Below are 18,761 nucleotides of genomic sequence, written 5' to 3'. Positions count from 1 at the left end.
CTGTGCATCTCATACATGTTGATATCTTTTCGTTTCCATTTAGTTTCATCTATTTTGTAATTTCTCTTGTGTTTTTTCCTTAATGCATGGATGTTTTGGATGTGTGTTGTTTAATTGCCAGTCATTGTAATTAAATGTTTTGTAACTCAGTTTTGTCTTCGAGAACGCACTTTTAAATGAGTTTATTATAACATTAGATATTCTGCTATATTTTCTATCCTGGAGAATGTTCCATGTGCACTTGAAATGAATAATGAGTATTTTGTTGTGTACAGTGTTTTATAAATGTCATTAACTCAACTTTGTTATTATTCAGGTCCTTGTTTTTGCTGACTTCTTGGCTAGTTCTACCAAGTATTAAGAGTGAAATATTTGAATTTTTAAATGTAATTGTTGTATGCTTCAGTTTTTAGTTTTTCCTTTGTGTATTTTGGGTTCTGTTGTTAGGTGTATATATATTTAGAACTGTTACATGCTCAGGTGTGTTTATTGACCTTTTTATCATTATGAAATATCCCACCTTAGTTCTAGTAATAGTTTTTATTCCTTTAGTTTATTTTGTGTGATTTTGTTACAGCTCTTTACTGTTCATGGTTACTGCTGGTTATTGTTTGCTGGGTACACTGTTTTCTATCATTTTACTTTCAACCTCTTTCTTTGTGTTTAAGATGTAGTTGGATATGTCTACTTTTTTTTTTTTGGTACCAGGGATCGAACTCAGGTCCTTGCGCTTGTGCAGCAGGCAGTGAAACCGCTGAGCTAAAAATCCCTGGCCCTGGATGTGCCTACTTTTATATAGACCATCAGTTTCTGCCTTTTGATTGGCATATTTATCTGTTTATATTTAATATAACTAATGATGTGGTTGGATCACTTTCTGCCATTTTCCTCTGTTTCCCATATGTCTTACATATTTTTTGTTCCCACTACTAGGTTTTCATTTTTTTCCCTTCTGAAACAGACTCTGTAGTCCAGGCTGGACTTGAACTCTTGTTCATTCTGTCTCAGCCTCTGGAGTGCCAGGATTCCAGGCATGTGCAGCCCCCAGCCTATTTCTCCTTGACTGCCTTCTTTTGTTTCAACAAATATTTTTTAGTGTGCCATTTAATTCTTCTGTTCATTAATAGTTTTATTATTTTAAAATTACTGTCTTACTGTTTTCTCTAGAGATTATGCCTCTGAATTTACCACAGTCTTTTTCATGTTAATAATGGCTCAATTCAGGTAGAATACAGCTTTGTTTTACCTTAATTCCATTTTCATTTCTTTTCTTATGTTATAAATCTAAGAATACATTGACTTAATTGTTTCATATGGGCTTGTTTTTTTAAGAAATCTTAGAAAATTGAACAGTAAATTTATGCTATCTTTTGTTATTTCCAGTGATCTTCATCTCTTCAACCTGTGGCTTCATTCGCCATTGAGTATCACTTTCATTTAGCCCAAAGGGCTTCCTTTAGTATTTCTTGTAGGGCAGACCTGTTGGGAGCAGATTGATTTCTTTGTCATGGCTCTTCTGTTTTTACCTTTATTTGTAAAGGATAGTTTAAGATTTCAGAAGATGGGTAGGGAAAGTTCACTCTTATGGCTGTGCTGCCCTCCCTATACCTCTTACTAGAACTGGTTTAAACTCCTGCCCGCCCCCCCCCCCCCCCCCCCCCGCTGTGTGTTTCTGGGAGAGGAACCCCTTCTACATCCCTTTTTCTACCACTTTCTTCTAGAGCAAGGTTTCTCACCCTTGGCACACAGTTGACATTTTGGGCTGGATAATTATTTTTTTTGTGGGACTCTGTCCTTTGTGTTATAAGGTGTTCTTTTTGCAAAGGTAATAGAATTTTCATGTATATTACTCATAGCTTACATACTACTTTTCATACTTGATCTGTTTGCTACATAGGAAGAATGTAGTTGCTATATTCCAAATAAGAACATACTGGCTTAGAGGGAAAAAAAAGTGTCTTCTACTACCTGGCTAATAAGTGGATGGAGTAAATTTAGTGTTCTTTGAACTTCAAACTTAGAGAGAAAGTATAATTTTTCATATCATAGAGGCTAAATAAAAGGCATCCTGGGTAGTAGGAATCACAAGGTATACTGGGAACATCCATGCTTGTTTGTATAGAAATACAGTGAGGTGTGTACCGCCGGCTGCAGAAGTGAATGGTAAGCATTTTGACTCTTCAATGGTCATAGTTTTTTTCTGTTATTGAGCAACTGTTGCATTCCACCCAATATCTTAGAAGAAAGTTGCATATTCTGCTTTCATAATTGTAGAGGGATTGTGACTTACTTTTTCTGTTAGACATGATTATTCAAATACTGTTTTCCAAAGTTTTCTTTATGGTCAGTTGAATTATTTACTGTATCATAGATTAGCGTTAGACATGCAGACTTTGTTTTATTTTCTTGCTTAGAGGAGATCTTTATTCCTCTGAAAATTGTGTTTTTAAAACACTGAGGTAACGTCAGTGTTTCTAAAATTCCCAAGGTCTGAAAAATTTAAAAAGTTAGAACCCTGTTTCTGCTTTTGTGTGACAAATGTGAAGTACAGAAGTTGATAACAGGGATATATCTAAAAGTAATGCATCTCTACAGTGTGTTATTGGACATTCATCACTACTACCTTATGCCTTTTATATGTGTAATTTTAGAAATTAATATCATTTGACGAGGACAGCACATTTTTCTTTTCTTTCTTTTTTTTTTTTTTTGGTACCGGGGATCGAACTCGGGTTCTTGCGCTTGCAAGGCAAGCGGCAGAACCACTGAGCTAAATCCCTGGCCCAGCACATTTTTCTTAAAGATTGTGATACAAAATATTTTTGGCTTGGTAGGCCATGAGTCTATCACAACTATTCCTCTCTGTTGTTAGACAGCAGCCACAGACATTTCATAAAACATGGATCAGTGTGTGTGTCTGAAGAAATGGTGTCTCATTAACTCCTGTAGTACAGTGAGAAGACAGTAGGCAGTGAACACATTTGTTGGCTAAAAGAGTAGGAAGTAAATCTTGTAAATAAAGTTTACATTTAAGTTTTTAAATTAGTATGGTTGTAATTATGTTAAGTAACTTAATTGGCCTCTTGAGTCTTCTAATATTCAGAAAATAGCCAGATACAATGGTAGTTCTACTGAATTTCAGTCACTTCAAACATTTCATATGTGAGGTGTCATCCCCAGTTTTGATACAGTTCACGTCACATTTTTCCTTTTAATCCTATTACTAGTTTTAACTCATTTTTTTTTTTTATGTTCTTAGAGTATTTACCTTAGGTGTATCAGGCTGTAATCCATAATGGGGATTTAGATGGTTGTTTCAGGCATTACCAGGGATCCCTAAGCCTGATGCTGATCCACATTGCTGTACCTGCTGAAGTGCTTGGTCAATTAGGAGTTCAGAAACGGCAGTGAACTGTTGAGGCCTTGTATCCATTGGCAAGTTTGGCCTGTGTTGTCACTGGCTTTTCATTTTTCCAGAACATATGTTTTGAGTCTTGTGTAGTTCTAGGCAGTGGTGGTCTTGTGAGGTTTTCTCTCCCACTTGACAGAGCTCAGCAGAGCTGTCATAGCAGCCCACTGTGCAGTTAAAGCTTCCTGGTCTTGCTTCAGTTAGTTCACAGTGTCCTTCCTGCAGAACTTCCATCTGTGCACAGAACTCAGCTAGTTCTGTCAGTGCTTCACTGTGTTTATAGCAGCAAAGACAAAGTTGTGATTCTTAATCTTCATGCATTAAAATGTCTCTCATTTTTAATTTTTGAATGTAATCTTATAATGTCCCAATCTGGATTTCTGCCATAGATCTTTTAGTGAATGGAATGTGGTTGAATTAAGATTTATATATGAGAAAGTTTTATCTGTAGAGTTGAGGTAGAATTATTATGAGTAACATGTTTATAAGTCCATTAATTAATTTCCTACCCCCGAGTTCTATAGAAGTTGGATTACTGGGCCGGGGATTTAGCTCAGTGGTTCCGCCGCCTGCTCTGCAAGCACAAGGACCTGAGTTCGATCCCCAGTACCAAAAAAAAACTTGGATTACTTAGCAATTTTTTTTGCCTGGGTTATAATCTTACTGTCATTATAATACATTAACTTTTAATGTATCAAGTGAAGGTTATTGATGGACTTTATGCTGTGTAACTTTTTAACCCTAGAGCAGTGACAGCTGAATAAAACTGCCACTAATTATCCTTTTCTGAATTTTATTTCCCCAAGCAATTAGAGCTTGTTAAGTGGTAGTTTATGGAGCTGGGTGTGGTGGCATGTGTCTGTAATTCCAGCCCTCTGGAGGCTGGGGTAGAAGTGCTTCAGGCCAGCCCGGGCTACATAGTGAGTTCAAGGCCAGCCTGAAATATGTAAGGAGACCTGTCTCAAGAAGTACAGAAGAAAAAGGGTGGTTTATGATTAATTTTTTTGTGTAACATTTTATAAGAATAACTTTCCTTACACTGATTGCATGTTGTACTGAAATACTTTATAACTAGATTCAGTCTGAGACTTGGAAACCTGTTATCTAGTGTAGACTGGTGGGGTGATTGAGTTGATCGTCCTTTTCCTTTTTGTTTTTCTTTCTCCTTTATTCAAGAGCCTAGTGATGGATAAATTTTGTCTTTCACTGTGGGAAAAAAGTCATTTTTTTTTTACACATATTTTCCCCCCATTTAATTCTCTGTAAAAGAAATTTTAGTTGTAAAAATGCTTTTTTTCTTTCTGTGTAACTAAGCAACACTGACTTGTTTTGTCCCTAGGTTTGAGTTCTGGGAAGATTTTGAAGAAGACCATGGAAAAGGGAGAGAGAATGGCTACCAGAGTCTTCATAAGGTGCTAGAGCCGTTCCTTCTCCGGAGAGTCAAAAAAGATGTTGAGAAGTCCCTTCCTGCCAAAGTGGAGCAGATTCTCAGGGTAGAGATGTCGGCCCTTCAGAAACAGTATTACAAGTGAGTTAGTTGTTTGATTAAGCCAAAAGGAATTGAGATCACTGCTATAAAGCCATTACATAATTCATAAATAATCCCCTGCCCCATACCAGGGATCGAACTCAGGACCTTACGCTTTCAAGGCAGGTGCCATGCCACTGAGCTAAATCCCCAGGCCTGCTTTTTTTTTTTAAGTGAAGCCACAACACAGATTTAAGTAGAACTTTGTAATTTAATTGGTCAAAAAAAATGAGTTTTATTCTTATTTTTTTACTGTGTGAGAAATGTCTCAGGCTTATACTTTATGGCAGAGTAGTACTCCATTGTATTAAAAAAACCACAACTTCTTTATCCATTCATCAGTTGATGGGCATTTGGGCTGTTTCTAAGATTTAGGTATTACCAACTGTGCTGCTATAAACATAGGTGTGCGTATATTGCTCTGGTGTGATGCTTTTAATTCTTTTGGGAAAATACCAAGAAGGGGAATACCTGGGTCGAATAGAACGTCTAGTTTTAGTTTAATTTTTTTTTTTTTTTGAGGAATCTCCACACTGGATTTGCACAGAGGTTGCACCATTCTACACTCCCAACAGTAGTGAAGAAGAGTTCCTTTTTTCCCCATAGTCCCACCAGCATTTTTGTTGCTGGCTGATTGCTTGATAATAGCCATTTTTTCTAGAGTGAGATAGAATTTCAGCATTGTCTTAATTTTCATCTCTTGAATGTTGAACCTTTTTTCATGTATTTATTTGCCACTTCTACTTCTTCATCTGTCTGTTCATTTCAGGTGGCCATGTTTGGATTGGGTCTTTAAATTTGGAGAGGCTGATTTTTTTTTTTTTTTTGGTACCAGGGATCGAACTTGGGACCTTGGGCTTGCGAGGCAGGTGGTGGAACCACTGAGCTAAATCCCCAGCCCTTTAATTTTTTTTTTTTTTTTTTTTTTTGGTACCAGGGATCAAACTCGGGTCCTTAGCTTGCGAGGCAGGCGGTGGAACCACTGAGCTAAATCCCCAGCCCTTGAATTCTTTTTATACTAGTCCTTTGTCTGAAGAACACCTGGCAAAAGTTTTATTCCACTCTGTGGGTTGTCTCTTCATTCTGTTGGTGGTTTCTTTTGCTGTGCAAAAGCTTTTTAATAGTATTCAATCCCAGTTGTTGATTCGTTGTGATATTTTTTGTGTGATTAGGGTTTTGTTCATAAAGTCTTTGTCTAAAATATCTTCAAGAGTTCTACCTGTTTTGCATTTTTATTCACTCTGATCAATCTTATGTCATTCTTTTTTTCATCATCTAGCAGCTGTTGGAATGATTTTTTGTAGTCCCTTGCTATTTTTTTTTTTGGTACCAGGGATCGAACTCAGGTCCTTGCGCTTTCGAGGCAGGTGGCGAAACCACTGAGCTAAATCCCCGGCCCTCCCTTGCTATTTTTAAGAAATCTTTTCATGATCACTAACTGCAGTCCTGTTTTTTTTTTTAAATCTGATATTCTGTCCTTACATTGGCTCATTGTGCTTTATATACTTTCAGTAGAATTTTTCATCTTCTGGATATTTGTTTGAATCTGTTTCATGGAGTCCATTTATTTCCTATGTTGGGTGTTCATGGTTGCCATCATTTTCCTAAGGTCGTCTATGTTTTTATCTGTTTCTGCTCTAGAGTCACTAACCAAGTCTTTCATTATGGTCACCATTTCTATAGTTACCTGAGAAATTATTTCTGGGTTTTTTGGGATTTTTTTTTTTTTGGTACTGGGGATCGAATTTGGGACCTTGCACTTGCAATGAGAAATTATTTCTGATTTGATTGTTTTCTAGAGCCTCTTTCGTCTGCTTTGTTAATTCCATTGTTACCATTTCAGAGAGTCAAGGTGGGTGGCTTTCAAATTGTTCTACCTTACTGCCCCCTGGGTTTGCCTTTTGAGAGCTGGTGGTCTGGTGTTGCATCTTGCTCAAGTGTCTTCTCATTTTTTTTTTTTTTTTTGTAGTTTAATTCCTGGGTTGAAGCTTATAAATTTCTTATGACAATTAGCTTTATTGCTGGTATTTAGAACTCTCAGGAAATAACTCCTTCTCAGAGATGTCTTCCAGGTATAGCTGGCTTTTTGGTTTTGAGTCTCTTGCAAGATCCTACCCCTTCAGTTTATTGGGGATGCCAAGTTGCTGCCTCTCTGGCCTAGATGCTGGTTCTTTGGCACTGGCCTATAGTATTGTTTGTGACTCTTAGGCAGTCTCAGCTTACCAGGAAGAACAACTGAATAGCACAATTATGTCACCTTGGCTAAAGTAGTACAATCAGCAAGAGTAGTAGCATCAAACACAGCCTAGAAAATGACAAACTGTGGTAATTATTGATTTGCTATCTTTAACCATAGAAATTACATTTGTGGTTATATAACAAAATCAAAAACAAACCACAAAATTGTATGCAGTAAATATGCTCTCAATATGGCGATTTTACCCTCAGGGGAGAAAATTTAAAAGGGGTTTGGGGGAAAAATAAAGACATAGAAGAAGAGGAAGAGATTAGAAGCAAGGGTGGAAGACAAAGGGAGATCACAGGAACTTTGAGAAACTGATGAAGAAGATAGGGAAAGAGACGGAAGAAATAACAGAACAACAACAAATACGAGAAACAATGTTTGCACTCATATAAAGGCACAAGCAATAAATCAAGAAAACAGAAAATAAAAGCAGGAAAAGAAAAGAAAACAAAACAAAACACAAAAAAGAAAATAAGGAAAAAATAATGCCCTGAACTTCAAGGTGTTCTCTGCCGTCACTGGTAAATAAGTTTGGCACACAGAGCCCAGATCTGTGTTGATTAACCTCAGCAAGCCAGCAGTAGATTTATGGCAGGGTTGTGGATAATCCCAGCAAACCTGTACCTTTAGTTCAGTGAAGTTCAGAATGGTTTCTGGCTGTGGGGCTGGAGCCCGATATGTTCAGTCTGCAACACTCTGTGTTCCTCCCTGCCAGTTTGGACTTGGCTTCTGGACCTCTTGCTGACTTTAACTCAATTCCACCTCACCATGGTGCTGTTAGCTGCTAGATGGAGCCAGCTGTTGCTCTGAGTTCCAAGCTCACTGGCGAATAGTCCTCTCCTGGGGAACATTTGAAGCCAAATAACTCACTAGCCACTGTAGTCCACTGTGTCCACTGCTCTGTTCCACTGCTGTGTTGATCTGTGGAGGCCTCTGCGTCATCAATAGTCACCATGCATCTGCAGGTTTGGGCTGCCCTTCTCACACAGTCAGGGCTTGGAGAAAGTGCCGGTTGCCAGCTCCTTCTTTGTTGAGGTCTTTCTCTTCAGTTCTCACTTTACATCCTTGCTGGTTCCCAGGGACCTACTTCCCTCCTTCTTCTCTTCCTTGTGTTGCTGTATTCCAGAGTCTGGACACCAAATCTCAGAGATGCTGTTTCTCTGCTGTTCACCACTCTGCTATCTTCCTGGAAGTACTCCCTACCAATTTTTAATGTCTAGTGAGTGTTTACATTTTCTTTGTTGTCATATAAGCACAAAAATACACATCTACACACATATGCCTGAAGACTCATGACAATGTAGTGATACTCATCATATTTTATCATTAAGTGGAATACTACCCCGATGTGGTGGTGCATATCCATAGTCTCAGCACTTGGGATGTTGAGGCAGGAGGATTGCTGTGAGTTCACGGTTATCCTGGGGCCACATAGTGAGTTCAAGGTCAGCCTGTACTACATAGAGAGACCCTGTCTCCAAAAATATAAAAAAAATGGAACAGTTTTATAAAAAGAAACTTCCCAATATTAACTGAGGAATAGTTCGTATAGGAAAGGCAGAATAATTGATTTCCTTTGAATTTTTGCTATTTTCCAAGTAAAATATCTACTTTCTTTGAAAGATTTTGACCAGTGAGATTTATTGTGATATCATTACGAACTGATTGATGAATTGTGTTTGTGTTTGACTGTGTTCAGTGGTTCACACCTGTAATCCTAGGTACTTGAGGGGAAAGATGAGTGATTACCAGTTCAAAGCCAGCCTGGGCAGTTAGGTGATGAGACTCTTGTCTGCAAATAAAAATGGCTGGGGATATAGCTCAGCACTCTGGACTCATCCTCCAGCACTGCAAAACAAAACAGAACAAAAAACAGTTTTTATATTTCATTGCCATACTCTCCATGTTCATGCTCTGAAGGTCCCATTTTAGCTAGTGGGAGCTCATTTGAGCTTATTCTCCGAGAACTTTCAACTTAACCTAATAGAGCTTGAGAATCCCTTTTCTGAAATGCTTGGGACTCAAAGCATTTCATATTTTGGATTTTTCCAGATTTTGGAATGTTTATATAATGAGGAGTGTTCATATAATGAGGTATCTTGGTGATGCTTATAGTAGTTCGTAGCTTGTTCACTGTTGAGATTGTTAGTGTTCCATATTTATCTTGTACATTTCATGCCCTGGAACTACTTGGCCATCTGTCAAAGAATTTCTGCATACTATTTTACTGGGAACTGATGTTTGGAGAGCGTGAACTGGGTCCTAGACGTACTTGATGAGACTGTACTGGGCATTATGGACAAGACATCTTCAGTGGACAGGAGTAGGAAATTTATTTTTAAAAATCAAAATATGCCTCGAGTTGTTTTTGGTTGAACAGTACAGTTGACCCCCTGTATCTGTGGGTTTGACATCGAGGTATTCAATCAGCTGCAAATCAGTATTCTGTAAACCTTTCCATCTCCACTGAACACATACAGAATTTTACCCCTAATAATGCAGTATAGCATAATACTTTATTAGATATTATAAGTAGTCTAGAGATGGGAGTATAGGGGAGGATATATGGGAAGACATGCTTAAGTCATATGCAAATACTGTGTTTTGTGCAAATACTGTGTGTGTAGTGCTGTGGGTTGAACCCCAGGTGTTGAGTATTAGCTACAGCCCCAGGCTGTCTAAGGAACTTAAGTATCTGTGGATACCAGTGGACGTCTGTGCAAAAAGAGATTTCATTTCATCTTACAGATTGTATACTTATGCCAAAAATTCCACTTCTCAACTACACCAGTATAACTCATTGTACACAAATAGCAGTGTTAGCATAAGTGTGCAAGTACTGTTCCTGACAACATATTAAAAACAGTAAAAACGGGCCGGGGATTTAGCTCAGTGGTTTCGCCGCCTGCTGTGCAAGCGCAAGGACCTGAGTTCGATCTCCGGTACCAAAAAAAAAAAACCAAACCAAAAAACAACAGTAAAAAGGTTTGTTTTTCTTTTTTTGTTATCTTTCACCAGGAACGAGTGAATCTTGAAGCACTTGAGATAGTGTTTTTTCTGTGTACCTAGGCCACCAGTGTAATATGTAGGTTTATTTCATTTTAGGATTTTTTTTAGGAATTGATTTAATTTAATATTTATTTATAATATTTGTGCAAGTCCAAAGATAAAGCTACAAATCCTGGTGGGTCCAAAGAAATGTAGCTTCCATTTCTGGACCCTGCATTATAGTTCTTCCTTTCTAATTATTTATATTTTTTTGCTTATCTTTTCTTTATACCTAAATTTTAAAATATAACTAAACGTATTTTTTTTTTTTTTGTACCGGGGGTCGAACTCGGGTCCTTGTGCCTGCACAGCAGGTGGCGAAACCACTGAGCTAAATCCCCGGCCCAACCAAATGTATTTTAATTTCCTCTTCCTCTTAGATAAATAATAGTATACTGTATATATGTTTGTCTACTTTCCTTTTTCACTTGAATCTTAATAGCTGGTAGAAGTATTCCTAGTCAATTGCATACTATGTTATTGTGGATCTGTAGGGTTTATTCAGCCATTTCTATAGTGGTAGGGTTTGGATTGTTTTAGATAGTTTGCTTTTATAAATACTGCTGTGGTGAAAATGTTGGGGTAGATTCTTGACAGTAGGATTGCTAGGAGAAATAAAACAGTACCTTTAATATTTTGGAGTTTATGCTTAAGGATTATCCATGAATATGCCTAAACATATATGTATTTCTCTTCTCATTCCAAATATAAAACATAAATAGGACCAGGGATTTAGCTCAGTGGTTCTACTGTCTGCCTCACAAGCGCAAGGTCTTGAGTTCAATTCTCTGTACCAAAAAAACAACATATGTAGTCATTTTCACATTTTATCATACATGTCAGAAGTTATCATGGGTATATAACTTATATCCTTATATGATCTATTTTAATTTATTTAACCAGTATCATATTGATAGATGGCTTAGTTCCAATTTTATATTGTAATTTTTCAGTGATAATCTTTGGATTTCAGATGTATACACATGAGTATATACAAGTTATATGAAGTTTATATAAATATACACACACACAAGTTATATATACACACAAGTTATATATACAAGTATATATGAAGTCGAATCTAGAAAACACAGTGAATGCTTAATTTAAAAAAATTATTAGGGGCTGCGGGTTTAGTTCAGTGGTGCTGCCACCTGCCTCGTAAGTGCAAGGTCCCTAGTTCAATCTCTGGTACCAAAAAAAAAAAAATTATTAAAGTGAAAGATACACTATTAGTCTTCCTCAGAACACTTCCTCTTGGGCCGGGGATTTAGTTCAGTGGTTTCGCCGCCTGCTCTGTAAGTGCAAGGACTAGAGTTCAATCCCCGGTACCAAAAAAACCCCACTCCCTCTTGCTTCAAACACAGTGTCATTCTTGTTACTTTCTGAAGCAGTTCTGGAAGTCCTCTTTGTGAGTGTCTTCATTGTGCTGTCATGGCTACCTCAAAGTCCAGAACTGATTCAAAGTGTTTCCCTTTCATGGTTATTTTGACTGGGGAAGAGCCAAAAGTCGCATGGTGCCAGGTCTGGTGAATAAGTTGGATGAGGACGCACTGTAATGTTTTTATAACCCTGACTTTGTTGGGTGATGCTAGGCAACAGCACTCACCACGTTTGATCACACCTTGTAAGGACTTTCAGAGGTCCTTAAAAGGACTAAGAGGACTTACAGAGCTGCTTCAGAAAGTAACAAGAATGATGAGATGAGTGAAGTGAGGGGGAGCATTTTGAGGTAGATTATTGGGAATGTGTCTTTCATTGTACTAAGTTTTTAAAAATTTAAACACCATTTTTTTTTTTTTTGGGTACTGGGGACCTTGAGGTTGTGAGGCAGGCAGTGGAACCACTGAGCTAAATCCCTGGCCCAAACACCATATATTTTTTTTTTTTTTGGTACTGGGGATCAAACTCAGGTCCTTGCGCTGCGAGGCAGGCGCCGGAACCACTGAGCTAAATCCCCAGCCCCATCAGCATATTATTTTTATTACTCCCTGTCTAAATATGTGTATGTATATAACATACATGTATATATATGTGTATATATATGTATATACAGAGAGAGAGAGGGAGAGGGGTGGGGAGGGAAAGAAAGAGAAAAAGAGAGACAGTGAGAATGAGGATCATTTCCTTTTAAGAGTCCTGTGTTCAGTGAGGTTGAAATACCCAGTAGCAGAAGTAAACATTCTAATTCTGACTGGAGATACGAGGATGTGAGGGATTGTGGTTAGTTGAGAGGAGATGCTTTTCAATTTTTTTTTAGATCTTCTTTGTTTAGTAATACTGTATTATGTTTTTTTGTCTTCTAGTACAGATTACTGTCTGTTTCTTTGGATCTAATGGTATCACTATCATTTTAATTTGTAGATGGATTCTGACCAGGAATTACAAAGCTCTTGCCAAAGGAACAAGAGGCAGCACATCTGGTTTCCTTAATATTGTGATGGAACTAAAAAAATGTTGCAACCACTGCTATCTTATTAAACCTCCTGAAGAAAATGAAAGGGAAAATGGACAAGAGATTCTTCTGGTGTGTACTGCTTCTTGTTCACAATTATGTACTTGAAAACAATTTTGCTTCTGTAAATGGCATTATCAAAATACTGATTTAACTCCTCTTCATGACCTTTCAAGGAGCCCCAGAGGAAACTTTAACAACAGAGTTACAAAAGTTAAAGAACTAGGAAAAAATTTAGGAAAATACAGTATCACAGATACTGATTGAAAGGAGTACTTCAGCAAGTATGTGTTTGAACATAACGATTAGTATATCTTTTAAATCTTCAGTCCCTGATCAGGAGCAGTGGGAAGCTGATTCTATTAGACAAACTGTTGACAAGACTTCGAGAAAGGGGGAACAGAGTCCTTATCTTCTCTCAGATGGTGAGAATGTTGGACATCCTGGCCGAGTACCTGACTATTAAGCACTATCCTTTCCAGGTAAGAGGTGGTTCAGTACTCAGGCTCACACAATGTCTGCCTCTCTGTCTCTGCCTCTCTCATCTCTCTCTCTCTCTCTCTCTCTCTCTCTCTCTCTCTCTCCCCCTCCCTCCCTCCCTCCCTCCCTCGCTCCCCCCTCCCTCCCCCCTCCCTCCCTCCCTCGCTCCCCCCCCCCTCCCCCCTCCCTCCCTCCCTCGCCCCCCCCTCCCTCCCCCCTCCCTCCCTCCCTCGCTCCCCCCCTCCCTCCCCCCTCCCTCCCTCCCTCCCTCCCCCCTCCGCTCCCCCCCCTCCCTCGCTCCCCCCTCCCTCGCTCCCCCCCTCCCTCGCTCCCCCCCTCCCTCCCTCGCTCTCCCTCCCTCCCTCGCTCTCCCCTCCCCCCCTCCCCCCTCCCCTCCCCTCCCCCTCTCCCCCTCCCCCCTCCCCCTCTCCCTCCCCCCTCCCCCCTCCTCCCCCTCTCCCCCCCTCCCTCTCTCTCCCTCTCTCTCCCTCTCTCCTCTCCCTCCCTCTCCCTCTCTCTCCCTCTCTCTCCCTCTCTCTCCCTCTCTCTCCCTCTCTCTCCCTCCCTCTCCCTCCCTCCCCCTCCCTCCCCCTCCCTCCCCCTCCCTTGCTCCCTTGCTCCCTTGCTCCCTCCTTCTTTCTCTTGAATTTTTAACTTAAGTATAAAAAAGTAATTTTTTCTTGCTTGAAAGAAATTGAGATTAAATTCTAGGAGGGTCTCAGTGCTTTACTCTATGCCTGTAGGCTGCTCTACAATAAAAAAGGTCATGTGAAGATCGTTTTTTTTTAGGACAGGGTGAAGAGGATTAAATGAAAGTAAAATTGGGGGTGAGAAAGTATGTCAGATGGTGTCCTCCATCTTTGAGTCTGTGCTAAAAGTAGAGAGGAGTGGAGTGTGAACCTGATTCCAGAAGCCCAAATCATAGAAAGTAAAAGAGAGGTGACGGGTTATGCAGTTACCCCAAAAGAACTTGACCCTGGTGTGAGGCTGGGAAGGAAGGGGGACGGAGTTACTGGAACCCTTGTGGGTCCCAGCAGTTGGTGGCCACCTCCTCCTGTTCAGAAGGTCTGTGTTGGTTTCTTCCTCACTCAGTTGTCTGCTGTGGGAAAGTGTTTTTCAGCAGACTTTCCTGGTATCTGGGAGAAGCTTGTCTCTGGTCTGTTTACAGGCATGCAGACACGTGTGCTATTTATTGATTCTTGACTTTTTAAAAAAATGGTACTTGGAATGGAACCTGGGGCCTTCACTGGGAGCTATGTCTTTGGGCCTTTTTTTAAAAAAAATTTTGAGACAGGGTTTCAGTAAGTCACTAACTTTCCTAGGTAGGCTAGGATCAAACTTGAGATCTTCTTCCCCAGCCTCCCATCGTGGTGGGATGAAAGGCCTGTGCCACCATGCCTGGCTTGACATAGTTTATATTGTTTTGGTTATTAAGCTTTATTTTAAGAAAAGAGAAATTTTGTTTCAAGTGCAGGAACTATTGTACCAACTGAAATCATCACAATGGTATTAAAGAAACTTGAGTGATTATCTCCCAGGAGGCCCAGTTGTAGGACTCTCGGAATACCTTGAGAGCACTGTTAACCTACAATACTGTGTGTGCCTGTTACAGCCGTCTTAGAGTGCAGTTTAATGCTCGCTGTGGCTGTTAGCAGAAAAGATGATTATCTCAGTGCATTCGACCCCCATGAGCTTTCGTTTCTAGGTAATCATGATGTCTGGTAAATCAGCAGTGCATCCTTCTCTCTAGGGAGTAACCAAGCCTAGGGAGTTTTATGTAATTGGCTTAGTGTCTTCTATTTATGAGAATATTTAAAGATGGGCATTTAGGTTTTCTGATTTTATATGTAGGTCATGAACTTGCCACATGTGTTTGATTGAAGAGTAGCACTGTAGTCACTCCACATGGGCACTGACCTGAGCTTAGGTGGCTGTGTGTCTGGTGGCCGAGCTCTGGGGAGATGAAAGTGTGCCTGTCGTCAACTGGGTACCTCTTGGGTCAGTGTTGCCTGGTGTGAAATGAAGTATTTTCGTCTCAAGTTGCGGTGATAAGGAGACAAAATGACACCGAATAGTGAAGAATGCTCTATGTACATCATACAGGAATAATTCTTCAGTAGTTGTTTGATTAAGAAATGGTTTCATGGCCTGGGGATGTAGCTCAGTGGCACCCTGTCTGCCTTGCAAGCACAAGGTCCTGAGTTCGATCCCTGGTACTGCAAAAAAAAGGGGGGTCCCTTTCACTATAGTGGCATTGTTTTGTACCCCAAATTGACATAAGCTCTGAGAAAATAAATGTATGTACTGGAGAATCTCCTGAAATGATGATATAGTTTGGTTTTGGAACACTTTATTCTGACTTTAGAGCAATTTTTGGAAAAGTTGGTGTAATGAGTTAGTTTTAACATTGCCAATGTTTCAGCAAAATATTTTCCAAATGAATTTATGTAAATTTTTCTGCTTATGCAGAACTCAGTGTGATATTTTTAGCCACACTACCTAAGAAGCATCATTTTTCTACAGGAGCTAGTTACTAGGTGACCAGTGGTGCTATTTTGTAATCTCTCCAGTACTACAAATATAGAAGTAAACCAAATCTCTAAGCACAGTCTGGGCCTTCATCTTTCTCCTTGTAGGTCCTGGCAGCCATTCTGATCCTTTGAACCACCTAGGAGCCCTCGGGATCAGAAGCTTCTGACCTTGGGTGTGTAACTGAAGAGCTCAGGGTCATGTAGGCTGTCCTGCTTACGCATAGCCCTTCACGGCACTTTGCCAGTGTGTTCCAGTTATTTTTACCCAGAGGGTGTTTGGGTGATAAAGGTTGCAACTCTAGCGTTCTATTCTGAGTGTAGCTGATCTTCCTACCTTATGATTTTCTTGTGGTTTATTTTTCCAGCGTTTAGATGGCTCCATCAAGGGAGAAATCCGAAAACAAGCACTGGATCACTTCAACGCAGATGGGTCTGAGGTACACTATGCATGGCTTTGTTATTTGGCACCTTGGATTCTGTATCAACGGGGGAAAGTCTTTCCAGCTTAGTGTATTGCATTTAAGAAACATTTTTTGTAGTGCATTTCTGCTCTCCTGAAAAGAGAATGAGAAATGTATACTATGAAAAATGCCTATTTTGTCATCACTCCTTAAAATCCACATGCGTATTTGTTTAGCTCGACTGGTCTGACAGTCGACAATGACAATGACACTTCTCTAGTGGCTTCAAGATAAATTTGTAGGCTTAGAAGAAGAGGACTGGCCAGTAGGATTTATTTCTACATGTAGAGCAGAAAATCCTGATCTGTACTTTTTGATGATCATAGCTTAAACAGCAGGTGTCAAATTTGTGGGATTTCTGGAATTAAATAGTTTAATGTTCGTCCTCTGGTTAACATTTTAAAATTACTACATGTCCCATTTGGATTTGGCAATAAAAGTATTTTGTTTGGGATGCATCTATATAGCGAAAGCAGTTACATTGTAGTTAGTGCACAACCAGTTATTAAATGACAGATTATGAGAAGAGTCGGGGGAAAAAGCCTTTGGGTAGTTAAACTACTTAGGGTAATTAAAACTATAGTAATTTGGACAGGTAAAGAAGCGTTGGAGAGAGACTAGAAGTAGAATAAAAAGTGTTTTGGAGAAACTTAAATTATGAAGCCTGGACTCCTCTTTTTCTTCTTTTTTAAAAAACAATAGATGCAGTATTCTTTCTGAAAGCTTAAAAGAAATCTTTTTTTTTTTTTTGAGACAGGGCTTCACTGTGTAGTTGAGGCTGGCCTTGAACTCACTATGTAGTGGCCTCAAACTCAGCGATCCTCCTGCCTCAGTCTCCCAAGTGCTGGAATTGCAGGCATGTGCCACCATGCCTGGCTAGTAATTCCGAATGTCTCTTGTATTACTGCAGAATGATGTGCCTTCTGCCTGTAGTTAAGCAGATAGTTCTAGTTAGACTAGTAGGTTCTCCCATGGCTGTGCATAAAGTAGAGCCTGTCTTTGGTATGAGGGTTTGTACAATTTTCCTTCTTGGTACTCTTCATTATCTTTCAGAGTTGCTAATGGGCATACAATAATTCTAATAATATTTAATATTTAATTTTAAAAAAGACTACAGAACCATTACTTCCTTATGTTTACCAAATTAGAATCATGCAACATATAGTTTTGTTATCTTTTATTCAAAAATTATTATACTTTGATCATTTTTTCCATGTCATTAAAGAATTACAAAATTTTAATTTTTGGTATTTCTTCATGTGTGTGCCTTATTTAGCCATTTTTCATTAGATGTAGTTAAAAGACAATGAGCGTTTAGAAAAGAATTTTGATAAATTTTGTTAAATTACTTTCCTGAAACAATATATATTCATATTGTTTTTGTACAAATACATTATCTTACTCTCAGCAATGTTTTCGTAATTTTTTAATCTTTGTCAGTTTGATCAAAGAAAATAATGCATTATAATTTATATCGTCTTTGACAAAATGACATTGTAAATTGCTTATATGATTATTCAGACACCAGATTTTACTTAACATTTACATATCTCATCCTAAACTGTCATCTTGTTTATTTTTCGGCTTTTCAGGAAAGTTCCCCTTAAGAGTCACTGTCTGTACCTAGTCACATCTGTTGATGATTTTTTATTGGAATTGTTTAAAGTTCTTGCAAGGCAGCTCTTTCCTTTTCTGTTTCTGTGGCCTGCTGCTGTTGAATGTGACTTGATTAGAATGTGGACACCTTTCCATGGATACAGGGTTAATTCCACCCATTTTTCAAGATGTTGTTGAGTGCTGCTTCTGTGCCCAGAAGGCATCAACTTTTGATATACATGATCAAGTTCCCTGGAAATGGAAATCTTCCTTGTTTTTTCTCCCTCGGCTCATACAGTTCAGCTTTCCTCCGTGCACATAGCTTTTGAGTGCTCAGATGTGGCAGGTACTCCATGCCTGCTCAGTTTTTGTTATCATTGCTCTGGAGACTGGAAGGTGTCAGTACTGGTCTGGGTCTTTCCCACACTCCGGTTTTCGTGCAGACCCTCTGAGGGTTTCCTTTTGCATGTTTTTTGCAGATTGAGGATCCTGTACTCCTCAGCGTTTTCAGTGTACGATCAGTTTATTGCAGTGTTTCTGTATTCCTTACCAGACTAACAAATAGATGAACATTTCTTAATACTAACTACCTTCTATGGCATAATCTACTTTTCCCCAGAAAATATATATCTGGGTAGCTTGTTGGAACAATTCCCAGTAATTGAATTTGCTTGGTTTGTTGTTTTGGATTTCTTTTATTTTTTAATTTTTTTTTGTTTTTGTTTTTGAGATAGGGTCTCACTTTGCAGTTTAAACTGGTCCTGAACTCACTGTATAGCCCACACTGGCCTTGAATTTGCAGTGATCCTCCTGCCTCAGCCTCTCGAGTGCTGGGATTACAGCTGTGCGCCACCATCCGCAGCTTGGTTTTTGGTTTACTTCTTAAATACTGTTTTTTTAGCCAGGAGATACTCCAGTTCCTCTCACTCCTGTTGTCTTACTAGCTACTACTTTACCCCGTTGTTTACTGTGCTGAGTCTTCCTCTTAATCAAATGAAAATTCCCTCT

General features: G+C 39.2%; 1 protein-coding gene across 6 annotated transcripts in view; it reads left to right on the top strand.

The window, feature by feature from the left end:
* The window catches only part of Chd2 (chromodomain helicase DNA binding protein 2), a 145,517-nt gene that overhangs the window by 72,211 nt on the left and 54,545 nt on the right, over window positions 1-18,761 (top strand). For all 6 annotated transcript variants that reach the window (XM_087188349.1, XM_087188346.1, XM_021264781.2 and 3 more), the window contains 4 exons: window positions 4,749-4,937; window positions 12,595-12,757; window positions 13,015-13,167; window positions 16,062-16,133. In XM_087188349.1, the coding sequence (XP_087044475.1) occupies window positions 4,749-4,937; window positions 12,595-12,757; window positions 13,015-13,167; window positions 16,062-16,133 (577 nt within the window). The remainder of the gene's footprint in view (window positions 1-4,748; window positions 4,938-12,594; window positions 12,758-13,014; window positions 13,168-16,061; window positions 16,134-18,761) is intronic.

This window comes from Heterocephalus glaber, unplaced genomic scaffold (assembly GCF_053883595.1).
Source record: "Heterocephalus glaber isolate CG9 unplaced genomic scaffold, H.glaber_assembly_v1.0 deba00001531, whole genome shotgun sequence".
Taxonomy (NCBI): Eukaryota; Metazoa; Chordata; class Mammalia; order Rodentia; family Bathyergidae; genus Heterocephalus; species Heterocephalus glaber.
Note: the sequence above shows the minus strand (reverse complement) of the source record. Positions and strands in the feature narration are given on the sequence as shown.